This window comes from Ochlerotatus camptorhynchus, unplaced genomic scaffold (assembly GCF_037179485.1).
Source record: "Ochlerotatus camptorhynchus isolate MF236.1 unplaced genomic scaffold, CSIRO-AGI_Acam_v1.1 ptg000058l, whole genome shotgun sequence".
Taxonomy (NCBI): Eukaryota; Metazoa; Arthropoda; class Insecta; order Diptera; family Culicidae; genus Ochlerotatus; species Ochlerotatus camptorhynchus.
This window is the reverse complement of record NW_027040548.1, coordinates 29241-50778: the sequence shown is the minus strand read 5'-3', so window position 1 is coordinate 50778 and position 21538 is coordinate 29241. Positions and strand designations below refer to the sequence as shown.

Sequence of the window (21538 nt, the reverse complement as noted above, 5' to 3'; positions counted from 1 at the left end):
ACAAATCATGGCTACTATGTCACACTGCAAAATACAGTGTTGCCTACATAGCAGCTGCTTGATCATGTCATAAGTTTTCCAATCTCTTAAATAATTAATAACTTTTTTCTGTCTCGTTTTACATAGAAACGATCTTCTGCAAAATTTTAGCTGAGAAAATTTTCTATAAAAATGGCTATCGAACTGTTCCGCAGCTTATTATGGAAAAGGACTAGAAGGCAATGAACAAAAAGTTGAGATTTCTCATAGTAATTTACATGTAAACTTCAAATGGCTTGTGCGAAGTCTGTTTCTAACCAAATGAGTTGTAACTTTGGGAGGCTAAGATTGGACTCTTGAATAGCGATTCCATGACAAAAGCCGAACCTGAGAGCGAGAGGCCTCAAGCTCTAGCTAGCCAGTAAAAAGAGGTGGATGTAGCCCAACCCAGACGACCTCCGTGGCTATACCAGTGGAAAGGGGAACCTTTAGACTAGCCCTTCTGGTCAGTCAGTAACAGAGTTTAGAAATATTTAAACATAATCCATCAACATCGGTTAATAGAGATCAAGGAAATGGATACTCGAAACTCTTTAGCATGCTACCTAAAACCACACATCGTAGCATGCATCTACCTGTTGGAGACTGAATTTAGGTACCTGCTTAGTTAAATTTGGCATGACAGTGGATACCTGCTGATTTTCAGTACATATTGATTAGTATATAACTCGTAGATAAAAGATGGATTCTTCAGTGGTGTTGAGTACTTGGCACTGATGAAGTCTGCAAGTAGTAAACGAAATACGCGTATCTGTCAAAAGACAAGCAATTATAACGGAATTTAAAGGAAATAAACCAACACACTCAAAGATCTTCATAAAAAATCAGTGATTAACTGATCATCAGAGCAGCAGACAACCGTTGGACAGATTAGTGGACCTTAGGTAATTTCCAGAAGGATGGCTGTACTGTTTTGGCTGGATTTGGCGTCGGTTTATTACTCCTAGGACACGGTAGCCTGGTATAAATCCAACAAAATCCAATTCGTACCCAATGAGATGAATCCGCCAAACTGTTCCCAGGCCAGGCCAATCGAAACTTTTTGGGACCTGACGGAAACATGTAAAGGCAGGGGATTCCGTTACAAAGTTTGCGAAAGACTGGGAAAAAGAATCCAAATTTGTTGGAAGGCATCTGTGCTGAAGAAAATGTGTAACGTGAGATCAAAAATCCGCTCCTTGGCTTACGACTGATCGGATCTCGGATTTTCTACGTTAACCTGTAAGAGAATACTATACTACCGAATTAGCTGTAAACAGAGTAACGTTATCGTGTTTTTTAATCGTGCTTAGACATTCTGTTACACCCTATATTATCACTAAAGCACAAAACCTAGCACAAAACCGAAGTTGGCTGAGAATTTTTAAATGATTATTTTTTTTATTTTTTGTAGTTCCCCGCTAATATGAATATGAAACTTCATGCATATTAAAGGGATTCATTTTTAATTTGCACTTCTAGCAACAATCAATACGAAACTAACGATTTTAATCTAGCTCGGTAAAATATCCAACAGCCGATTACCTCGGCATTTACTTTTGCTGATATCATCTGTTTGTTAGCTGATATCTCAGCAAAATTTTATTTGTTAGCTGAGTCTCGGCAATTGTTTTACTGAATCACAGCAAAATAAATTGCAGAACTACTCGGCTGTTGGAATCTCGGCAAAAAGAATTAAGTGTGCAAGCGAAATGGAACATTGCGAAACAGAACGCAGAATCAAAACAAAACAGAAAGTAAGGCTATCAATATATTACATTCATTTCTGATACTGATAGGGTTACTAGAAGCAAAGAATAACACTCTTTTGGCTCAGAAAGAACCAGATCTTCGGTCCCAAGCTAATTTTAAGCACCCCTCGAAACGTAGGAAAAAATAAACGAGTCCCTCATTAAACTCTGTCAAATCTATAAGGCGCATCAAAACAAAAACAATCTTTGACAGATTTACAAACTTTAGTACGAGAATGTGATACGCTTATAGCTGCACTTGAGACCAATGGGCTAGTCCAGTAATGAGCCAATTTAAAATGTGATACTCTAAGGAAGCCTTAGCGTGAAACTTTAAAGGCCCAAATGTCAGCTTCCACAAAACCTACAAATTTGAAATTGCTACTCCTTGTTTGCTGTGATACTACAAACAGAGAGTAGCAATTTCAAGTGTGTATGTTTTGTGGAAGCTGACATTTGTGCCTTTGAAGTTTCTCGCTAAGGCTTCCTTAGAGTATCACCAGTGTGTGCCTTCATTTAATGTGCTGAATGACGTTTGAGCAGTTTTCGTGTAAATTAAAAAGTGTTCAGAATAAAAGCGGACCCGGGGGTCCACAGTATGAGTGATATTTTGTTGAGGGATTATTTTTAGCGCAGAAGCCTGCTATGGTGCGCATTGCAACATAAGTCGAAAAAAAATGCCTTCCCACCGGACCATAATTGGGGTAACCTTCTATTCTTATCGTATCGTTTTCTTTTGTCGGTTCATCTTCGCGTCGTTGGCACTTGCAACCCTTTTTGGCGAATTCTTCACTCAGCCTTGAGTGGGGAACTCCGTTGGGCCAACTTATTTTTATTTAATTAGGATTTTATCGCTCGACCCTTGTAACCGACGGACGGCTGGCTTCTCATTGCCATTAAAACTGCTGCCTGATTAGGTGTGAGATTTTTTTCTTGCTCCCCTATTATTGAACAGATCCAGCAAAACTTTTTATGTTAAGGGTTGCAGTTTGTTGTATTCCTTTTCTTGGAAAAGTTTGGTGCAACCTAGAAGAGAATATTATTGATTGGTTAATTTTTTGTCTGACTTATTGTTTGAATTTTTGTTAGGGTTTCGCCGGCTACTGTTGTTAATTAATTAAAAATAGCATTTTTTTAAATTGTCGGTTTCAATAATTTCATGAAGCAATAATTGGGTTCTTTAAGGGTATTGAGGTAAATGCATATTCGTAATCTGCATTAAAAATGGAACCCAAACCCAAAAATTCATCAATTTTGGCACACTGGAACTATTTTAAATAAGTACGATTACATTTGCAAACATCACCTAATTAGCGCCCCTCGGTGTCACTTTGTATGGGAGCGAGCTGTCAGTTTGTCAGTTTAGTGTCAAACAGTGAAGTTACTATTTTGCTTTAAATCATGATTAAAAAATCGAGATGAAAGTGCGTGGGGTTGAAACAAATATCGCTGTGCTCAGAAAACGAAGCTCTTTCAGATGATATATAAAAACCGATATATTTTTCAAAATTAGAGAACCCAATTTCATGAAGCAGCTGGCGAGTCAAGTCAAAATCAAATTGTGCGGAGACCCTATTGAAGGGTCTCTGCAAACCACTGATTGCGCTGAACGTGCTTTAATTAGTTCGCTGTATGAGCAGGCGCAGCATTGAATTATTCCGTAGGGCTCTGGGTTGAACATTGATGTCAATTTGCTCAAGGAAAACAGGGCAATTGATGCGTCCTTGCAAAATATCTGTAATTAGCAATGCCCTTGCTGTATCTCTTCGGGCCGACAGGGGCTCCAGATGGATCAGTTGCAAACGACTTTCGTAGCTAGGCAATCGGAAGGGATCCGTCCACGGCAGTTTACGTAGCGCATATCTCAGGAACCGTCGCTGAACAGACTCAATTCTTTCGATACCGTTGTTGTAGTGAGTAGTCTAGACAACCGAGCAGTATTATAATATGGAGCGAGACAAGGAGCAGTACAACCAACAATCAATACGAAACTAACGATTTTAAATTGGCTCACTACTTGACTAGCCTATGAGGTAGCATTGACTAGCATAGAGGTAACTCTAAGACTAGTAGGTCCCGAAGAAACGTGCTCAACTTTTTGGCTCAGCTCTGGTACTATCTTCGGTCCCAAGCTAATCGATGCACCCCTCGAAACATAGGAAAATCCACGAACCCCTCATTTTATCTGTCAAACTTTCATAGCGAATCAAAACAAATATAGTGTAGTACTAGAATTTCGACTAGAATGGGATACGTTAATCGATTTGCTTGGGACCAATAGGCTAGTCAAGTAGTGAGCCAATTTGAAAATGGTAGTTTCGTATTGATTGTTGGTACAACGATTTAAGGCAGTAGATATCCGTGAAGTATTTGGCAATCCTGAAGATAAATCCTAGAATTCTGGAAGCTTTGTTGACGGCATACGAGATGTGCTGCTTGAGTTGTGTATCCAGAATCACACCTAGGTCCTTAATTTGGCTGACGAGCTCTGGATTTCAGTCGACGCAATTAGCTCGTATGCCATGGTGGATGGGTCGTATGATGATGAATCTTTTTCGGAACGTGTCTGTCAATATGCCAAGACATTCGAAATAGTTTGAGCGGCGAACTCAATGTCAACGGTGACCAATAAGTCGTCCCAAACTAAACTGGAGAGTAACTCGGCGATACCAACAATCAATACGAAACTAACGATTTTAAATTGGCTCACCACTTTAGTAGCCTATTGGTCCCAAGCAAACGATTAACGTACCCTATTCTAGTTGAAATTCTATTACTACACTATGTTTGTTTTGATTCGCTATGAAAGTTTGACAGATAACATCAGGGGTGTGTGGATTCATGCAGAACATGCAGGGGTGAGTGAAATAGCTTGGGACTGCTTGGGACCGTTGTTCTGGTACTGAGTGAGCCAAAAATAATAATGATTTTCTTCGGGACCCAGTAGTCTTAGAGTTACCTCTATGGCGATACTACCAACCTGTGCAAACTAACGATTTCAAATTGGCTCACTACTTGACTAGCCTATTGGTCCCTAGCAAATCGATTAACGTACCCCATTCTATTCGAAATTCTAGTACTACACTATGTTTTTTTTGATTCGCTATGAAAAATTGACAGATAAAATGAGGGGTTCATGTATTTTTCTATGTTTCGAGGGATGCATTGATTAGCTTGGGACCGAAGAGAGTACCAGAGCTGGGCTAAAAATTTGAGCACGTTTTTCCGAGACCTTCTGGTCTTAGAGTTACCTTTATGATACTACCATAATTAAATGAACACTTTATTTATTTTCAAAAGATCACTATTGAAAATTGCACGCATGTAGAAACGTGCTCAACTTTTTGGCACAGCTCTGGTACTATCTATGGTCCCAAGCTAATCGATGTACCCCTCGAAACATAGGAAAATCCTCGAGAAAATCCACGAACCCCTCATTTTATCTGTCAAACTTTCAAAGCGAATCAAAACAAACATAGTGCAGTACTAGAATTTCGTCTAGAATTGGGTACGTTAATCGATTTGCTTGGGACCAATAGGCTAGTCAAGTAGTGAGCCAATTTATAGTATTGATTAGAGGAATTGAGATAATGGACCTTGCTGAATCCAGGAACCTTGTCCTTCTAAACGATGGATCCACCACCTACACCAGTGGTCGGAGGGAATCGACCGTTGATATATCCTTCGCCAGCGCCAGTATTGTCAATAGAATCCTTTGGTTCGCCAGTGATGACCCAATGGGCAGCGATCACCACCCAATAGGGATCCAGCTATACGAAAGACCTCCCGAGATATCTCGGAGACCACGATGGCTCTACCATCAGGCTGACTGGGCTAAATATCAGGAAGCCATCAAGGAAACCTGCCGGAGAACGAGCCCCACCAGCATCGCTGAGCTCACCGAAACAATATACGAAGCAGCTACCGGAGTCATCCCTAGATCTAGCCCTACACCAGGTAGGAAAGCCCTCCATTGGTGGTCACCCACCACCAAAGCCGTTATAAAAGCCAGAAGGAAAGCCCTCCGGGCTGCCAAGCGCTTACCTGCCGACCACCCAGATAAGGAGACCGCTCTGAAGCACTACAGAGCAAAGAGAAACGAATGTAGAGACACCATCAGGGAAACCTTCCCATGGCCGAGCAGGTAAAATTCCTGGAACTGCTCAATCAAGAATGGCTGCAGGACTCTTTTCCGGAAAAATGGAGGCACAGCCTCACCATTCCGATCCCAAAACCGAACACCTCAGGACACGGAGTCGATACATTTCGACCAATCTCGCTGACCTGTTGCGCATCTAAACTGATGGAAAGGATGGTGAACCGAAGGCTCATGGATTTTCTGGAAACTGGAAGGTTACTCGATCGCCGACAACATGCCTTCAGACCGGGACATGGGACCAACACCTACTTTGGGACCCTTGGGCACTTCAGGATGCATTCGCCAAAAATCACCACGTCGAACTGGCCACCCTGGATGCTTGGATGCCGGGGGTGTTAGAACAGCTCAAGAAATGGGGACTTAAGGGCCATATTCTGAAATTTATACGAAACTTTCTGTCACACCGTACCTTCCAAGTTACCCTTGGAAATTGCCACTCCAAGACCTTCAACGAGGAAACCGGGGTACCCCAGGGATCGGTGATTGCGGTTACACTATTTCTCATAAGGATGAACGGTGTCTTCTCGCGGTTGCCGAAAGGAGTCCTTATATTTGTATATGCTGATGATATCGTACTCATGGTGGTCCGAGCAACAGTCAGAGCATTACGAAGAAAACTTATACAAGCCACCGCCTACGTATCAACCTGGGCTTCGTCAGCTGGATTTCAGCTCTCCGCAAGCAAAAGCGGTTATACACACGTATGCTCGACCAATCACAAGGTCTTGAGCACCAAGATCCTCATCAACGGGAAACCGATCCCATTCCATAAAACCATTCGAATCCTCGGAGTCTGCTTCGACCGTCACCTCACATTCGGCCCGCACTTCAACGAGGTTAAAAGCAGTTGTAAACAGCGAATCAACCTGCTGAAAACTCTGGCTGGGCGCCACCCAAATGCCAACCGGCAGACTCGTCTGAACGTTGCAAAAGCTATCATAAACTCACGCCTAACATACGGGATTGAAGCAACCTACCTCGCAATGCCTCTGCTGGTGGAAAAAACTTGCATCTGTCTACCAGCAAGCCTTACGATTATCATCGGGCCTCCTCCCAGGTACTCCTGGAATAGCTGCCTGTATCGAGGGCGGAGTGCTCCCCTTCAACAGGTACATAACCAAAACAATCTGCCATCGAGCCATCAGCCACTGTGAAAACACGTCCGGTAGCAGGAAGGAAGGTTTCCTCCTCGTTGAGGCTAACCAACTCCTCAGAGAATCATCCAACCAAGTACTCCCACGGGTGTCCAGGGTCCACTGGTGTGGAGCCAGGGGTTGGAGCCTGCCAAAAATTCGAACCGACCCTACAATCAAAAATAAGTTTAAAGCAGGTTCCAACCCTTTAGCAGTGGCACAAACGGTCCTAGACCTTCAAAAACGAAAATACGAAGGATACTCAATCAGATACACCGATGGCTCGGTCGCTCAGGGGAAGGTGGGGATCGGGATCTGTGGTCCCAATCTCAGCGAATGTCATCGACTGCCAGACCAGTGTTCGATATTCTCCGCCGAAGCCGCCGCGGCTTTCATAGCTGCCACCACCTCCGATGAACGACCGATAGCCATCTTCACCGACTCCGCCAGTGTGGTTGCTGCCCTTGAGTCCGAAACGAGTAGACACCCCTGGATCCAGGCGATCCAGGAACATGCACCAAATAACACAACATTCGTTTGGATCCCAGGGCACTGTGGTGTTCGGGGGAATGTAGAGGCGGACCATCTAGCAGCCTCTGGTCGGCACATGGCCAAATATACGCGAGAGGTACCAGGACCAGATCTAAAAAAAATGGGTAACCAAAATTATCGAGGATTCCTGGAGCCGCGACTGGATAGCAGCTAGAACACCAGCTATTAGAAAATTAAAAGAGAATATTACTAGATGGGACGATCCATCACTGCACCGAGAGCAGGTCGTGATATCCCGTCTCCAAACTGGCCATACAAACATCTCCCACAACTACAAGGGAGATGGGCCTTTTAGAAGGATATGCGATCTATGCCTCACGCCGCAAACTGTGGAACACTTCATTTGTCATTGTCCAAAGTATGAAGGAGCTAGAACATGCTACGACATTCTTGAGAATATCCGCGATGCTCTAGGTAATGAGCCAACAAGAATAGCGGCCCTACTCGCCTTTTTACGTGAAGCCGGACTCTTCAACCATATATAACACTTAAAATCCCTATCATGACCAACCGTAACGAAAAAGGAAAGCTAAGGAACGAAAATATCACCACGACCCAAACGAACACAAACCCTTTATACACCAGACCTAACGCAACGTAAACGGACCAACCGGAATCAGAAACCCCTTAACTGAAACGAGACAGGAACAAAACAAAAAACTCTGTTTAAAAATACTCTGTAAAAATATGTTTTCAGGAGTTCCCATCTGGAACATCCATCCCTACCTTTTTTGAGAGCCTCCCCTCTGGAGGTTTAGAGATGAACCAGCCTAAGGCTGAAAGTCTCGTTAATAAAGGAAAAAAAATAAAAAAAAAATAAAAAATAGTATTGATTGTTGGCTTTACTCTGAGTTGCTTTTATGCAGCGAGTAACTCGCGAGTAACTCACTGTACCTCAAAATTTATAGTCGACGTTCGTCGATGTTTTTGTCTGGGTACTCCTTGGCTTATTTCGTTTATCCCTTTCACATATTAGACTTAAGTCTTGTTTGTAAACGAAATAGAATTGTTCGGCTATTGAAACGATGTGAAATGGGTTCTTTAATTTTGAAAAATATATCAGTTTTTATCTATCATCTGAAAGAGCTTCGTTTTCTGAGCACAGCTATATTTTTTTTCGAACCCACACACTTTCATCTCGATTTTTAAATCAAGATTTAAAGCAAAATAATAACTTCACTGTTTGACACTAAACTGACAAACTGACAGCTCGCTCCCATACAAAGTGACAAGGAGGGACGCTAATAAGGTGATTTTTTTCAAATGTAATTGTTGATATTTAAAATAGTTCTAGTGTACCAAAATTGATGAAATTTTGGGTTTGGGTTCTATTTTTAATGCATATTACGAATATGCATTTACCTCAATACCCTTAAAGAACCCAATTCCAGATTTTGTTCAGAAAATGGCTTGAACGATGCTGGAAAAGCGTCGAATGGGGGCGCATTGGCGTGGATTTTCATCTGCTTCTCTGTGCCGATTAGCTGCTGTTATTGTTTGGAAGTGCTTTTTGCCGTTTCAAAACGTTGAATGTGAATTAACTGTAGGTAGGTGGACATGTGCAGATATCCACCAAGGAAAACGTGAAATCGTTGTGGGAAATCAATGGCATACATAGGAAATATCTTCCCTGTTGTATAAAAACCGATTAACATCCGATTCCCAATTCGAGCTCCGAAGGAAACGCTGCCAACCACTACCCCAGAATGTTCAGCCAGAGCATCAACACAGTCGACACTGCTGAAGTCAAAGAGGAGGAGGACGATGAAGACACAGCTGCCAATATTTTCGGTGAGTAACCTCATCCGGACTTCAAACCCATCATCGATCTAATCGACGAAATCTAAGTGAAAACCGGTGAGGAAGACGAAGAACAAATCAAGCGGAACATTGCATTAGGTTCTCTTTGTCGACTTTCTCTTTGTATGCCCACGGCCAAGTAAAGACATTTCCAGGTATTTTCAGCACACAGATCGATAAAAGAAGCTTTTATCTAGTATCTAATACGACAAACACAGCTAGAAACGGTTCTGGGATCAAGTTATTAACGAAAGAGATAGTCGACGAAGAGAATCGATCAATGTTACTTAGGACTTAATGCTCCAAGCTACTGCAGATGGTTCAGAAAGAGTGGAAGGAAAGGGTTCTTGGCGATCTGAAGATTCTCAAGAGTAAATCCGATCCAACATGATCATCTCTATAGACTTTGCTGACGAGAAACCGAAGAACGAAACATGCTCCGAATATAATGAATAATAGTAAAAAAACACATTTTTTCCTTCTGGATAAAATATTTTCTTTAAAGAAGTTATGTTCAACTTCAACGGAGACTTCCTTTGACGGCCGCAGCAGAATCTCGGTGGTCTATCGCAGAAAACGGCAGGTTGTTGAGCGATGGGAACGGGATCACTTCGACGAGTATCGGAGGACGGTGGGGTACGTATAATTTGCCGGATCTGGAGAATTTGATCAGGCGGATCGAGTTCTTCTATCCCCACATCAAGACGGTTTTTTGTTGTTGTTTTGCTTGACAGCAGCTTTTCGGCTTCGCATCTTCATATGTTGCTGTGTGATGTGAAAAGTGAGAATGCAAATGACAGTGATCTTGCTCACTGAGCAATGTGAGTTACGCGAGGGGCCCCAAAATCAATTCTAAAATTGCTCATGATTAGGAGCTGTCTTACCCCTTGAGCCAAACGAACTGTCAAAGCCAGAGTCAATCGAGCAGCGCCTATTGATCAGTTCACGAAGATTTGCCGCACTCTTCTCTCACCCGTAAGTTTTGACAGTTTTGGGTGGTTTGTTTTGGCTCCCATTCGTTGCTATCTCTTTTACTCAGAAGCAAAATGATAGGGAGCAAAAAGTGAGGTTAGGGACCGTGCACTGATCTATCTTGATTGCATTGGCAGTGTTGCTAGAAATCACATACACACTAAGATTTTGTTTCCCTTTTCGGTAAATTTTACCGAAATCAGAATAGCTGAACGTTCGGTAAAACTCTGACCTTCATTTTAAAGGTCATTGAATTTGAAAATAATTTTTAAAACATGTTCAACCTTGTTTAAAACATCAAATCTTGTCATTTTAGTGGAGATTTAGTTTCAAAGTGGCTGAAAAGCAATTGAATTGAATTGCATAAATTTTACCGAACAGTTCAGCCATAGACTAGGGGCATCCCACTCTAAACTTTAGTTCTAATATCAATTAAATATGTTTAAATCTGTCATAAGTATTCTTAAGTATTTTTAAGTATTTTCAATCCTGGATAGTTTCCATCGTAGTGACCGGTTGTTAGTATAGTTGTTTGTTGTTTTAACTTGGACGATTTATGACTTTTCGTCTCGAATTTAGTGGAATTTATACTAATTTTCCCTGTTTTAATTTAAATTATATGTGTAATCAAGTTAATTAATGGGTAAGTATTATAATTTGATTTATGAAATAGTGTAAACAATTTTTTAGCTAACCAGGACTGTTTTCATTCATCCGATTCGAATTACTGATTTATTCTAACCTATTCTTACTGACTGTTCCATGCGCTACCAAACATTTAGATTCCGAAGGCATTAAAGGACGTCAAACTGGCATTATTCTAAGCTGTCCAATAAAATCACCAAGGTCTTAGAACAAGAGTCTCCTTCATGTTATTTCGCCTCAGAATTTTAAAAGTTTTTGACAATGCTCAAGCAGATCAAATCAACCGAAGCTATGCTGCTCATTTGCTAGTGAGCCACGATAGTGAAACGTACCATTTACAGTTGCTGCAGCTGGAACTATTCGTTGGGATGGTGGACCTCCCCATACTGCCACTATTTGAGGAGCATATATTGCTGGAATACGCCGTACTGACGAGAAAGTTAAGATAGTATCCTACTGGAAGTCAATGATTTTTTTTAAACTCTACATAGATTTCGTGCTTTTAGGTTTCGTATGATGATTGAGGATACCAAAACACTCGCTTCGTTACCTTTATGTTCTATAGAGGCAACCAGATGACTCGTGCGACACGATGAAATAAAGAAGAAGTCTGCAAGGTTGTCAAGAGGGAATACACATTTTAATACTGTGAAATAATAATTTATGCAATTCTCACAATAAAAAGAATACTTCATTAGCTTGTTTGTATTTAGTATAAATAAATCCAAAGCTAATTTGTATAAATTGATTCCAAAATAGTCCATATTAATTTTTTAACATACCACAACCGTTTCTGAAAGTTTACAGCAGTATTTTCAGACCGTGGAGCATGCTCACTGACCTCATATACGCGGTTCACGATTTAAAAACCTAGGGCCTATAGAAGCAGTAATTAAACTATTCCAAAATTATCAAAAAGGGGATATGCCGTTTCGATCTTGTCCAGACTTGATAATCGTTTATAACATCGATTCTCAACGTTGCCCCACCGATCAGCTCGGTCTACATCGCCTAATTCCTTTTATGTGCTTTTCGTTCAGTGGGGTTTCGCTAACTCGATTGTTTAGAATAAGAGCGTCGAAGGTTCCAAATACTATAAATCATCTTCCACTTTTAGATAAACACATTCGGCTGGAAGCTATGAGATGTGATTCTCGGGAGGCTAAAATAAGGTGCGTATGGTGTGGAAAGCCTCCACAGCTTCTAATTCAGCTCCGATCAGCTTAAACTACTTCAGTTAGTGTCACACTGTCAATAGCCTAATTTTCACATATTGCACAATGATGGAATTCAAATCAACGAGGAACGGGTGGAAGATTCACACGACTATCAGCTAGACAGAGCTAGACTATCGCGTGAAATATTTGAGTGCTAGCATAATGCGTGGCATCATTCAATTTGTTCTCGAAATTGAAGCCATAATCGGGATAACATTCCGTCACTTCTAGGCAACAAAAATGATTGAATTTCTTACAAAGGATAGGTACTTCAAAAATGTTCGCTGAAAAATGATAGATGATATTAGATAAACAAAAATATTAAATTTGTATGGCAACTGTGGTAACCTAGGTGGTAATAAACTAACGCTAAATATTTCGTAAGTATTTTTAAGTATTTCCAGGTCATCATTCCTAGTTGAACACTCAGTCGGTTAACAACGTCCCGGTCTCAGTCGCGCGGCATCTAGTTTTTTCGGTGTTTTCTTCCGCCCGAGCGGTTTTTTCACCCCCCCATTGGGTGCACCAAGTGACCAGTGTACAACAGAGGAAGTGGAATTCCATGGGCCGAGCCCCTTGGAGTTGCCATCCAGCTTTAGTTCACCCCGGTAATCCATCCGGTCGTCAAGCCATTTTTCCATCATCGTGCCGACCCACCAACACCAACCATCACCACCAGCAGCAGCAAACGGACCATCTAGCTGCAACGGCTGATAGGTTGTTTACAACCGGCATAAGTATTAGACAATACATTTTGCAAGTCCATTGCCTCCCTATTGTAGTTAAATTTTGCCTCGTGGCGCGTGACTCTGTCTCTCACCCCTGGTAGGGGAGTATGGGTCATAGTGAGACAACTTTTTGCAAGTAGATATAAGTTTTTTTTTTTTTTTTTTTTTTTCTTTGTTTCGATTTTTTTTTTTCTTTTTGATTTGTTTGTACGTCGGGCAAAAAATTTAATTACTAGTAATTAAAATTAATTAATTAGTGAAGGTTTTAATTTTTTTTCCTTCTTAAGTGGTTGCGCACCGCTTTTGCGCAACACTTATGGCATCTTCCGATGCCTACGTTACGCGAACCAGATACTATGAACCGTCTTCGAAAGGACCATGGGTTGTCTTTTTTCGGCCCAAAAATAAACCTTTGAAAACTCTCGACATAACGAGAGATTTGCTGCGTAAGTATCCGGGAATCTTGGTACACAAAGAAAGATTCAACAAACTGCGTGTAGAAGCACCGACTTATGATGTGGCAAATAAAATTGCTGATCACGAGTTGTTTAGTGTTGAGTATAACATCTACATCCCTTCTCGAGATGTGGAGATAGAAGGCGTGGTCTCCGACGCGAGTCTGACTGTCGAGGACTTGAAACATGCCTCGGGAACTTTTAAAAACTCGACATTCGCTACCGCGCTAGTGAAGATACTGGATGTAAGGCAACTGCATTCAGCATCTTTGCTAGACGGTAAAAAAGTTTATAAACATTCAGACTCGTTCCGGGTGACTTTCGCAGGTTCAGTTCTCCCAAACTTTGTTAAAATTGATGGTGCTTTTTTTCCGGTGCGACTGTTTGTACAGAGGGTATATAATTGTACCAACTGCAAAAGGCTGGGACACTCGGCCAGCCATTGCGGCAACAAAACTCGTTGTGGCAAATGTGGTGAAAACCACAAAGAGGATTCTTGCCACAAAGAATCAGTAAAATGCGCTTATTGTGGCGAGAATCCTCACCCCTTGCAGGAGTGCCCGATGTACAAACAGCACTCCGATAAAGTGCAGCGTTCAATCTCTGGACGCTCCAAGCAGACATATGCTCAAATGTTGAAGGCTGCATCAGCCGTCCAAGATGCAAACCAATTTTCGGTTTTGTCAGTTGAAGAATCGGACTCTGACTCATCCGATGAAGGTGATTCTACGGTGGTACACGCACCTTCAAAAATGGACGGTTCCTCAAAAAGAAAATGCCCCTCCCCGAAAGTGCGCCGTAAGAAAACTAAAGTCACCTCCAGACAATTGCCAAATTCCCAGGGTAATGGGGATGAAAAAACAAAACCGAAGGCTCCTGTTGATCCAATCCCTGGATGCAGCAAGAATTTTCCGCCATTGCCCAACAAAGATAAAAAAAATAAAAAAGCTGCTCCTCAAACTTCTCAAAAGAAATCCAAGTCCGAACGAGGTTTGCTAGCTTTTTCGGACATTGTGGAATTCATATTAAACATGTTCAACATAAAAGACCCTCTAAGAAGCTTAGTTTCTGCCTTGCTTCCAACGTTAGAATCATATCTTAAGCAATTGACTGTTTCATGGCCCCTCCTTGCATCAATCATATCTTTCGATGGATAATTCGTCGAACGAGGTTGAAGATATGATCACGGTGCTACAGTGGAACTGCCGTAGTCTAGTGCCTAAACTAGACTCGTTCAAATTTTTACTTCACAATTCTGATTGTGATATATTTGCTCTCTGTGAAACATGGCTTTCTTCCGATAAAGAACTCAACTTCCACGATTTTAACATTATACGCCTGGATAGAGACGATTCTTATGGAGGAGTACTTTTAGGGATCAAAAAGTGCTACCCTTTCTACAAAATTCCCCTTCCTGCTCTATCCGGCGTCGAAATCGTTGCTTGCCAAATAAATGTGAAGAACAAAGATCTTTGCATAGCTTCAGTATACGTTCCACCAAGAACCTCCATTAGCCGTAGTCAACTCTGGAATCTAGTTTCGATTCTTCCATCCCCAGTATTAATTCTGGGTGATATGAACTCCCATGGTACTGGGTGGGGCGATCTATATGACGACAATAGAGCGGCTATTTTTTACGATTTATGTGACGATTTCAATTTGACTATTTTGAACACTGGTGAAGCGACACGTATAGCAAAACCTCCGGCTCGAGAAAGCCGACTCGACCTATCTTTGTGTTCAAGATCGCTATCATTGGATTGTCAGTGGAAGGTTATCAATGATCCCCATGGTAGCGATCATTTGCCAATCATCATTTCAATAAAGTGTGGCCCTCACTCTGCAGAACCATCTCGGGTTCCATTTGATCTTACAAGGAACATCGACTGGCAGAAATATGCAACGGCGGTGACAATCGGTGTCGAATCAATAGATGCGCTTCCACCATTGGAAGAATATCGATTCCTCGCCGATTTGATTTACAAAAGCTCACTGGAAGCACAAAAAAGAAAAGTTCCAAGTGCGCCCTTCAAAAGGAGACCAGCCACACCTGGATGGGACGAAGAATGCACAAAATTGTATGCAGAAAAATCTGATGCTTTCAAAGCTTTTCGTAGACACAAAACCTCCACATACTACGAGGAATATTCAAAGCTTGAAACAAAGCTGAAACAATTAATCAAAGCAAAAAAACGCGGTTATTGGCGCAATTTCGTCGAGGGACTCTCACGAGAAACCTCCATGAACACCTTGTGGAGGGTGGCTCGCAACATGCGTAACCGCTCATCTTTCAATGAGAGTGAAGAATACTCCAACCGATGGATATTCGATTTCGCTAAAAAGGTCTGTCCGGACTCAGTTCCAGCACAAAATATTCTTCGAGAAGCGTCTCCTAGCGGCGGCTCTCTGGACAGACCATTCTCAATGCTGGATTTCTCTATGGCTCTTCTTTCATCGAACAACTCCTCACCGGGAAGCGATATGATTAAATTCAATCTTCTGAAAAATCTCCCAGATATCGCTAAAAGACGCTTGCTAGATTTATTCAATTCCTTGCTAGAAAACAACATTGTACCGCCTGAATGGAGACAGGTCAAAGTAATAGCCATTAAAAAACCTGGCAAATCAGCGTCTGACCATAACTCATACCGTCCGATTGCTATGCTTTCGTGCATTAGGAAATTGTTGGAGAAAATGATCCTTCGGAGACTCGATCAGTGGGTCGAATCAAATAACTTGCTATCAAATACACAGTTTGGGTTCCGCAAGAGCAAAGGAACAAACGATTGTCTAGCGCTGCTTTCCACAGATATTCAACTGGCCTTTGCACACAAGGAGCAATTGGCTTCAGTATTCTTGGACATTAAGGGGGCTTTTGATTCAGTTTCCATTGAAATTCTGTCAGACAATCTGCACAGATGTGGACTTTCTGGAATTTTAAATAATTTCTTGTACAATTTGTTGTCAGAAAAGCAAATGAACTTTTCTCTTGGAAAACTGACAACTTCCAGAATTAGTTACATGGGCCTGCCCCAAGGCTCATGTCTCAGCCCTCTTCTTTATAACTTTTATGTCAAAGATATCGACAACTGTTTGGCAGAACAATGCACGCTAAGACAACTTGCAGATGACGGTGTGGTTTCCGTAAGAGGTCCACATGCCGTGGACTTGCAAGGACCATTGCAAAATTCCTTAGATAACTTGTCTTCTTGGGCTATGAATCTAGGGATCGAATTCTCGCCGCAGAAAACTGAACTGGTAGTGTTTACTCGAAAGCGGTACCCAGCCCAAATGCAGCTTAATCTTTTGGGCAGAAACATTACCCAATCATTGTCTTTCAAGTACCTTGGGGTCTGGTTTGATTCAAAGTGCACTTGGAATGCCCATATTACGTATTTGAAGCAAAAATGTCAGCAGAGGATCAACTTTCTCCGCTCAATTTGCGGCACATGGTGGGGTGCTCATCCGGGAGACCTCATAACGCTTTATAAAACAACTATTCTCTCTGTTCTAGAGTACGGCTCTTTCTGCTTTCTCTCGGCAAGAAAAAGTCACCTAATAAAATTGGAACGAATTCAATATCGTTGTCTGCGTATTGCTCTAGGCTGTATGCACTCAACGCATAACATGAGTCTCGAGGTTCTGGCAGGAGTAACACCCCTCCAGAACCGTTTCTGGGAGCTCTCTCTCAGAATACTAATCAAATGCGGAGTGACGAACACACTTATAATTGCTAATTTTGAAGAAATTCTTGGGCTAAACACACAATCTCGATTTATGAGAATCTACCACCACTACATATCATCAGATATGTGTCTTCCTTGTTATACTCCAGACCGTGTTCACTTCACCAATCGCAGTTCCTCAATTGAATATGATCTGACCATGAAACAAGCAATTCATGGGATTCCCGATCAACTTCGACCTATTATTATCCCACGTATTTTTACTGAAAAGTACCAACAAGTCAATTGCATGAAAAGATATTTTACAGACGGGTCCCGTCTCAATGGATCCACTGGCTTCGGTGTCTTCAATGAAAACTCTAGCGCCTTCCGCAAACTTCAGGAACCTTGTTCCGTTTTTGTTGCTGAGCTGGCAGCAATCAACTTCGCATTGGGGATGATTTCCAACATGCCCGCAGACCATTACTTCATCTTCACGGATAGTCTCAGTTCGATTGAGGCTATTCGGTCGATGAAACAAGGTAGGCACTCATCTTATTTCCTTTCAAAGGTAAGGGAGCAGATGTGTGTGCTGGTCGAAAGATCATATATGATTACCTTTGTATGGGTCCCCTCACATTGCTCAATCCCAGGCAATGAGAAGGCGGACTCTCTCGCAAAGGTGGGCGCGCAAGAAGGCGAATTGTATGACAGGCAAATTTCACACGATGAATTTTACCATTTAGTGCGTCAGAGTACCTTTTCGAGTTGGCAAACCGATTGGGACACTGGAAATCTTGGACGGTGGTTACATTCAATTATTCCTAATGTTTCTTCGAGAGCGTGGTTTAAAGGCTTGGGTTTAAGTCGTGACTTCATTCGCGTGATGAGTAGACTTATGTCCAACCACTACTCGCTAGATGCTCATCTCAATAGAATAAACCTCGTGGACAGCAACATCTGTCGGTGTGGAAACGGTTACGATGACATCGAACACGCAGTTTGGCAATGTACGGATAATGACGCCGCCAGAGAGCAACTTTTGAATACCCTCGAGGCCCAAGGAAGACAACCCTATGTTCCTATCAGAGACGTGTTGGCAACGCGTGATCTCTGCTATATGCAGTCCGTTTATGTTTTTCTTCAAATGTCTAGTATAAGAATTTAATTCCTTCTGTCTTTTGTCTCTCTTTATTAGTTTTTGTTTGTCTTGTCCCCCCGTCTCGATGAGTCTCATCGTCGCCCACTGGTCACCCACCATAGCCGGTCGAACTCCGGACGAAGCTAGAACAGCACTACCGTTCATACTGGCGACAACGCTCTGATGAGACAACGAAACCCTACCCCAAGCTCCTCCCCTGATCCTATCCTTCGAAAATGTACCCTTCTAACCTCGAGTAAGCCGCGAGTAATCGGCCCAACTCCTACTAGACATAGAATTAAGTGAATTTTGTTACACACAGTGAACAATGAATTATCGGCTCCGTAAAGCTAACGCGATTGAGCCTTCCAAATAAACGAACTAGATAAAAAAAAAAAAAAGTATTTCCAGGTATCTTAGATAAAAGTAAGAACTTTCTGTGTAGAACGCAAGAAATACAAAGTTTAGAGTGGGATGCCCCTAGGCCATCCCTAATAAAAAATAACCATAAACGAACGATAACCCAAATCATTGAACTATTCCATAAATGGTTTGGATGATACAGCAAACAAAAAATTTCATCTCACCAACCATAACAAATCTCACCAACACGAATACGCCGGGAAAGGACTATGCAAACGCGTGTTTATACTTTTTAATCCGACATTTTCCGGATTATCGAGTCGTCGGATTAGCGAGTGTCGGATGAACGGGGGGATGCTGTATTGGATCACCATATAACGCAAATCAAATCCAAGTGTGTCACAATTGAATTAATAGTGCTAAGAAATGGTGCAAAGCATAATAGCATAGCAACGTGTGGATTTTTCTTTGCGACTAGTTACGAAGAATGTATGCTTTCCCTATGCTTCGTTGGAACAGCACTAAACTTCTATTGAATCAGACTCTGCCGACTTTGCCTTTCCAAGCACTTTCCCCCCCGCATTGGTAACATATTGATAAAAAAATCATCAATTGGCAAATCAAAGTTCCCCGTGGAGAATAGAAGAACTATGAAAGTGATGATGATTTCAAAATTTTGCAATCTTAAAATCCATTTATTTTGCGAACAAATTATTTTAATAAAATCACAACGGCTACTCAATAGACATATCTACTACCAGATTTAAATAAAATGCCCCATTTGCAAAATAAAAGCATTTTAAGGTTGCACTCGCATCCCCGTGCAAAATTTTGAAATCTTCACTTTCATAGTTCTTATGTTCTCCACGGGGGCTATCTTTGAATTGCCAATCGCATGTTTGTGTTCCCTACATTCGTTCCTGGTGTCCAGCGTTGTGGCACGGGAAGCAGTCTGAAAGCATGCTTCTGATTGAGTAAATTAAATTGCCAAACTTTCCTCAAACGAACGTCCCTTCAGGGAACAGCCCTACCCCCCTGAGTTCCAGTGAGAAGAATAAAAAGCTCGGTAACTTTTTTTTTCAGAAAACAAGTTGATCTCCTCTCCCATTATTTATCCGTGCAATCCTGCCTAGGTACACAGGTTCGATAGAGCGTTACCGACTTACGAGAGATAAAATAATAGCAACAATCGAAAAACAAACACACTCACCTTGAGTTGGGATTGAACATGACGCAACCGTACATGGTGACCCTCTGGTTCCGTTCCGGGGCCAGCATATCCGAGTTATTGGACGGCCGGGAGAAGGAATTGGCAATCGAAGGTGAGGACCGGCGCAAGATGCCTTCCTTTCCGACCATCATCGCTCGCATCGTCGTCGTCGTCGTCGATGTGGGATCCTCCAGTAGTTCACCTTCGACGTGCACGTTCACCAGCTCCGGAACCATGTGACCAGCGACGTCCACCGAATGGGAAACAACCGATTTACCACTCGTAACGTCAAACACTTTCATCTTCGTCCCGATCGGTTGAGGTCCCGTTTTCAATTGATTGCCCATAAATGACCAATCAACCGGAGGACCGTGTACCTTGGTGGCAAATTACCAAACCGGCACCCCGGCACACGATGTTGGTATGGTGTTAATTTTAAATTAAAATCGTTATCGATCTTCGGGCATTTGGCTTGGCACGGCCGGGGATTTATTTTCGAACTCGGTCACCGGAAACACTCGTATTATACGCTTCACACAAGGATAGTGTCTGTTTTGTTTGTTTCGATTTTATTTTTTTCCATTTGGTAGGTGGTTATGCATGTGATTGCCCGCCGCCGCACACCCAGTGCCTCGGGGCAACCGTAAACAGAGGCAAAAGCGCCACACATGCCTCGACATCTGTTCAATGCCGTCGCATGATAAGCAGACGATGCGATGATGGGTGGGAGTGGCAGGGGCAGGATGGAAATATTTTTGTTTTTGTTTTCAACAAGCACTGTCAAATCGCACCATTCTGATCAAATTAGTTTTATCTTTTTCCGTTACGGCTGGCCGGCTGTCCTTTGATTTGGGTCGAATAGGATGTTGGATTTGCTGCATATTGTTGTGCTTCCAGCTAAGCTGCTAAAAATGCCTACAAGGATCACAAATGGTTGTTAGAGGGGACTCACGTTTGCCCGGCGGCTCTGATGGTGATTAGGGAAGTAGGCGATGGCATGGCAATTGTCAATGTAACATTTTGTATTTGGAAAATACAGGTATGTAAGTCTTGTGTTCCGGGAAACTCAATGTGGAATGGCTTCCATTGGAGTAGTTACGCATGATTGGATTTAATCATATTGAGGTAAATATGAAAGTTGGCATTTGATTTGTTTCATTCTCTCGAGATATTTTACGGATTGTTACCCAGCACTGTCCCATGTTCGGGTGGAACTTTTATGGGTCGTGGATTGCCACTCTACAAAGACTTATGGTTGTTTAAAGACCTATTTGATGTGAAAAGTTCTGTTGCTGGGCTAAAACGATCTTTTTTTTTTTCTTCCTGATTGAAAAACTTTCTGTTCTTGGTATTATTAAAGCTGAGTTTTCTGTTCCCAAAAAAAAAAAGGTTCAGTGGATAAAATCTTTGCTAATATCCTGAATACTGCACAGCTGCTTGCTTTTGTTTCTGTTCTGTTTTACCACCAACTAAATACTCTTAAAGAGCACCTCCACACAGTTGTTAATTCAGAGCAGATACCCCGATCACATTTCAGCACTGATATGAAGGAAGACTCAAGTGATATACCTTGAGTCTCCCTTCAGTACCCGTACATAATGTTTTCATTGGCAAAAATGTGTATGCCATTTGATATCTATATTGTATACATCACGTAATATTCACTGTAGTTTAGTCGGAGTTGTGTGGCAATTATCCACAATTACATGACCGGACCGGAAATTAAACC

The 21538-nt window shown here is 42.0% G+C and overlaps 1 protein-coding gene across 1 annotated transcript in view; it reads right to left on the bottom strand.

Annotated features, from left to right (window-relative positions):
- Positions 1-20493, bottom strand: part of LOC135717502 (adenylate cyclase, germination specific-like) — a 75953-nt gene extending 55460 nt beyond the window's left edge. Inside the window, exon 1 of the mRNA XM_065239617.1 lies at positions 19810-20493. Coding sequence (XP_065095689.1) covers positions 19810-20156 — 347 coding nt within the window. The 5' untranslated portion in view covers positions 20157-20493. The remainder of the gene's footprint in view (positions 1-19809) is intronic.
- Positions 20494-21538: the final 1045 nt, after the last annotated feature.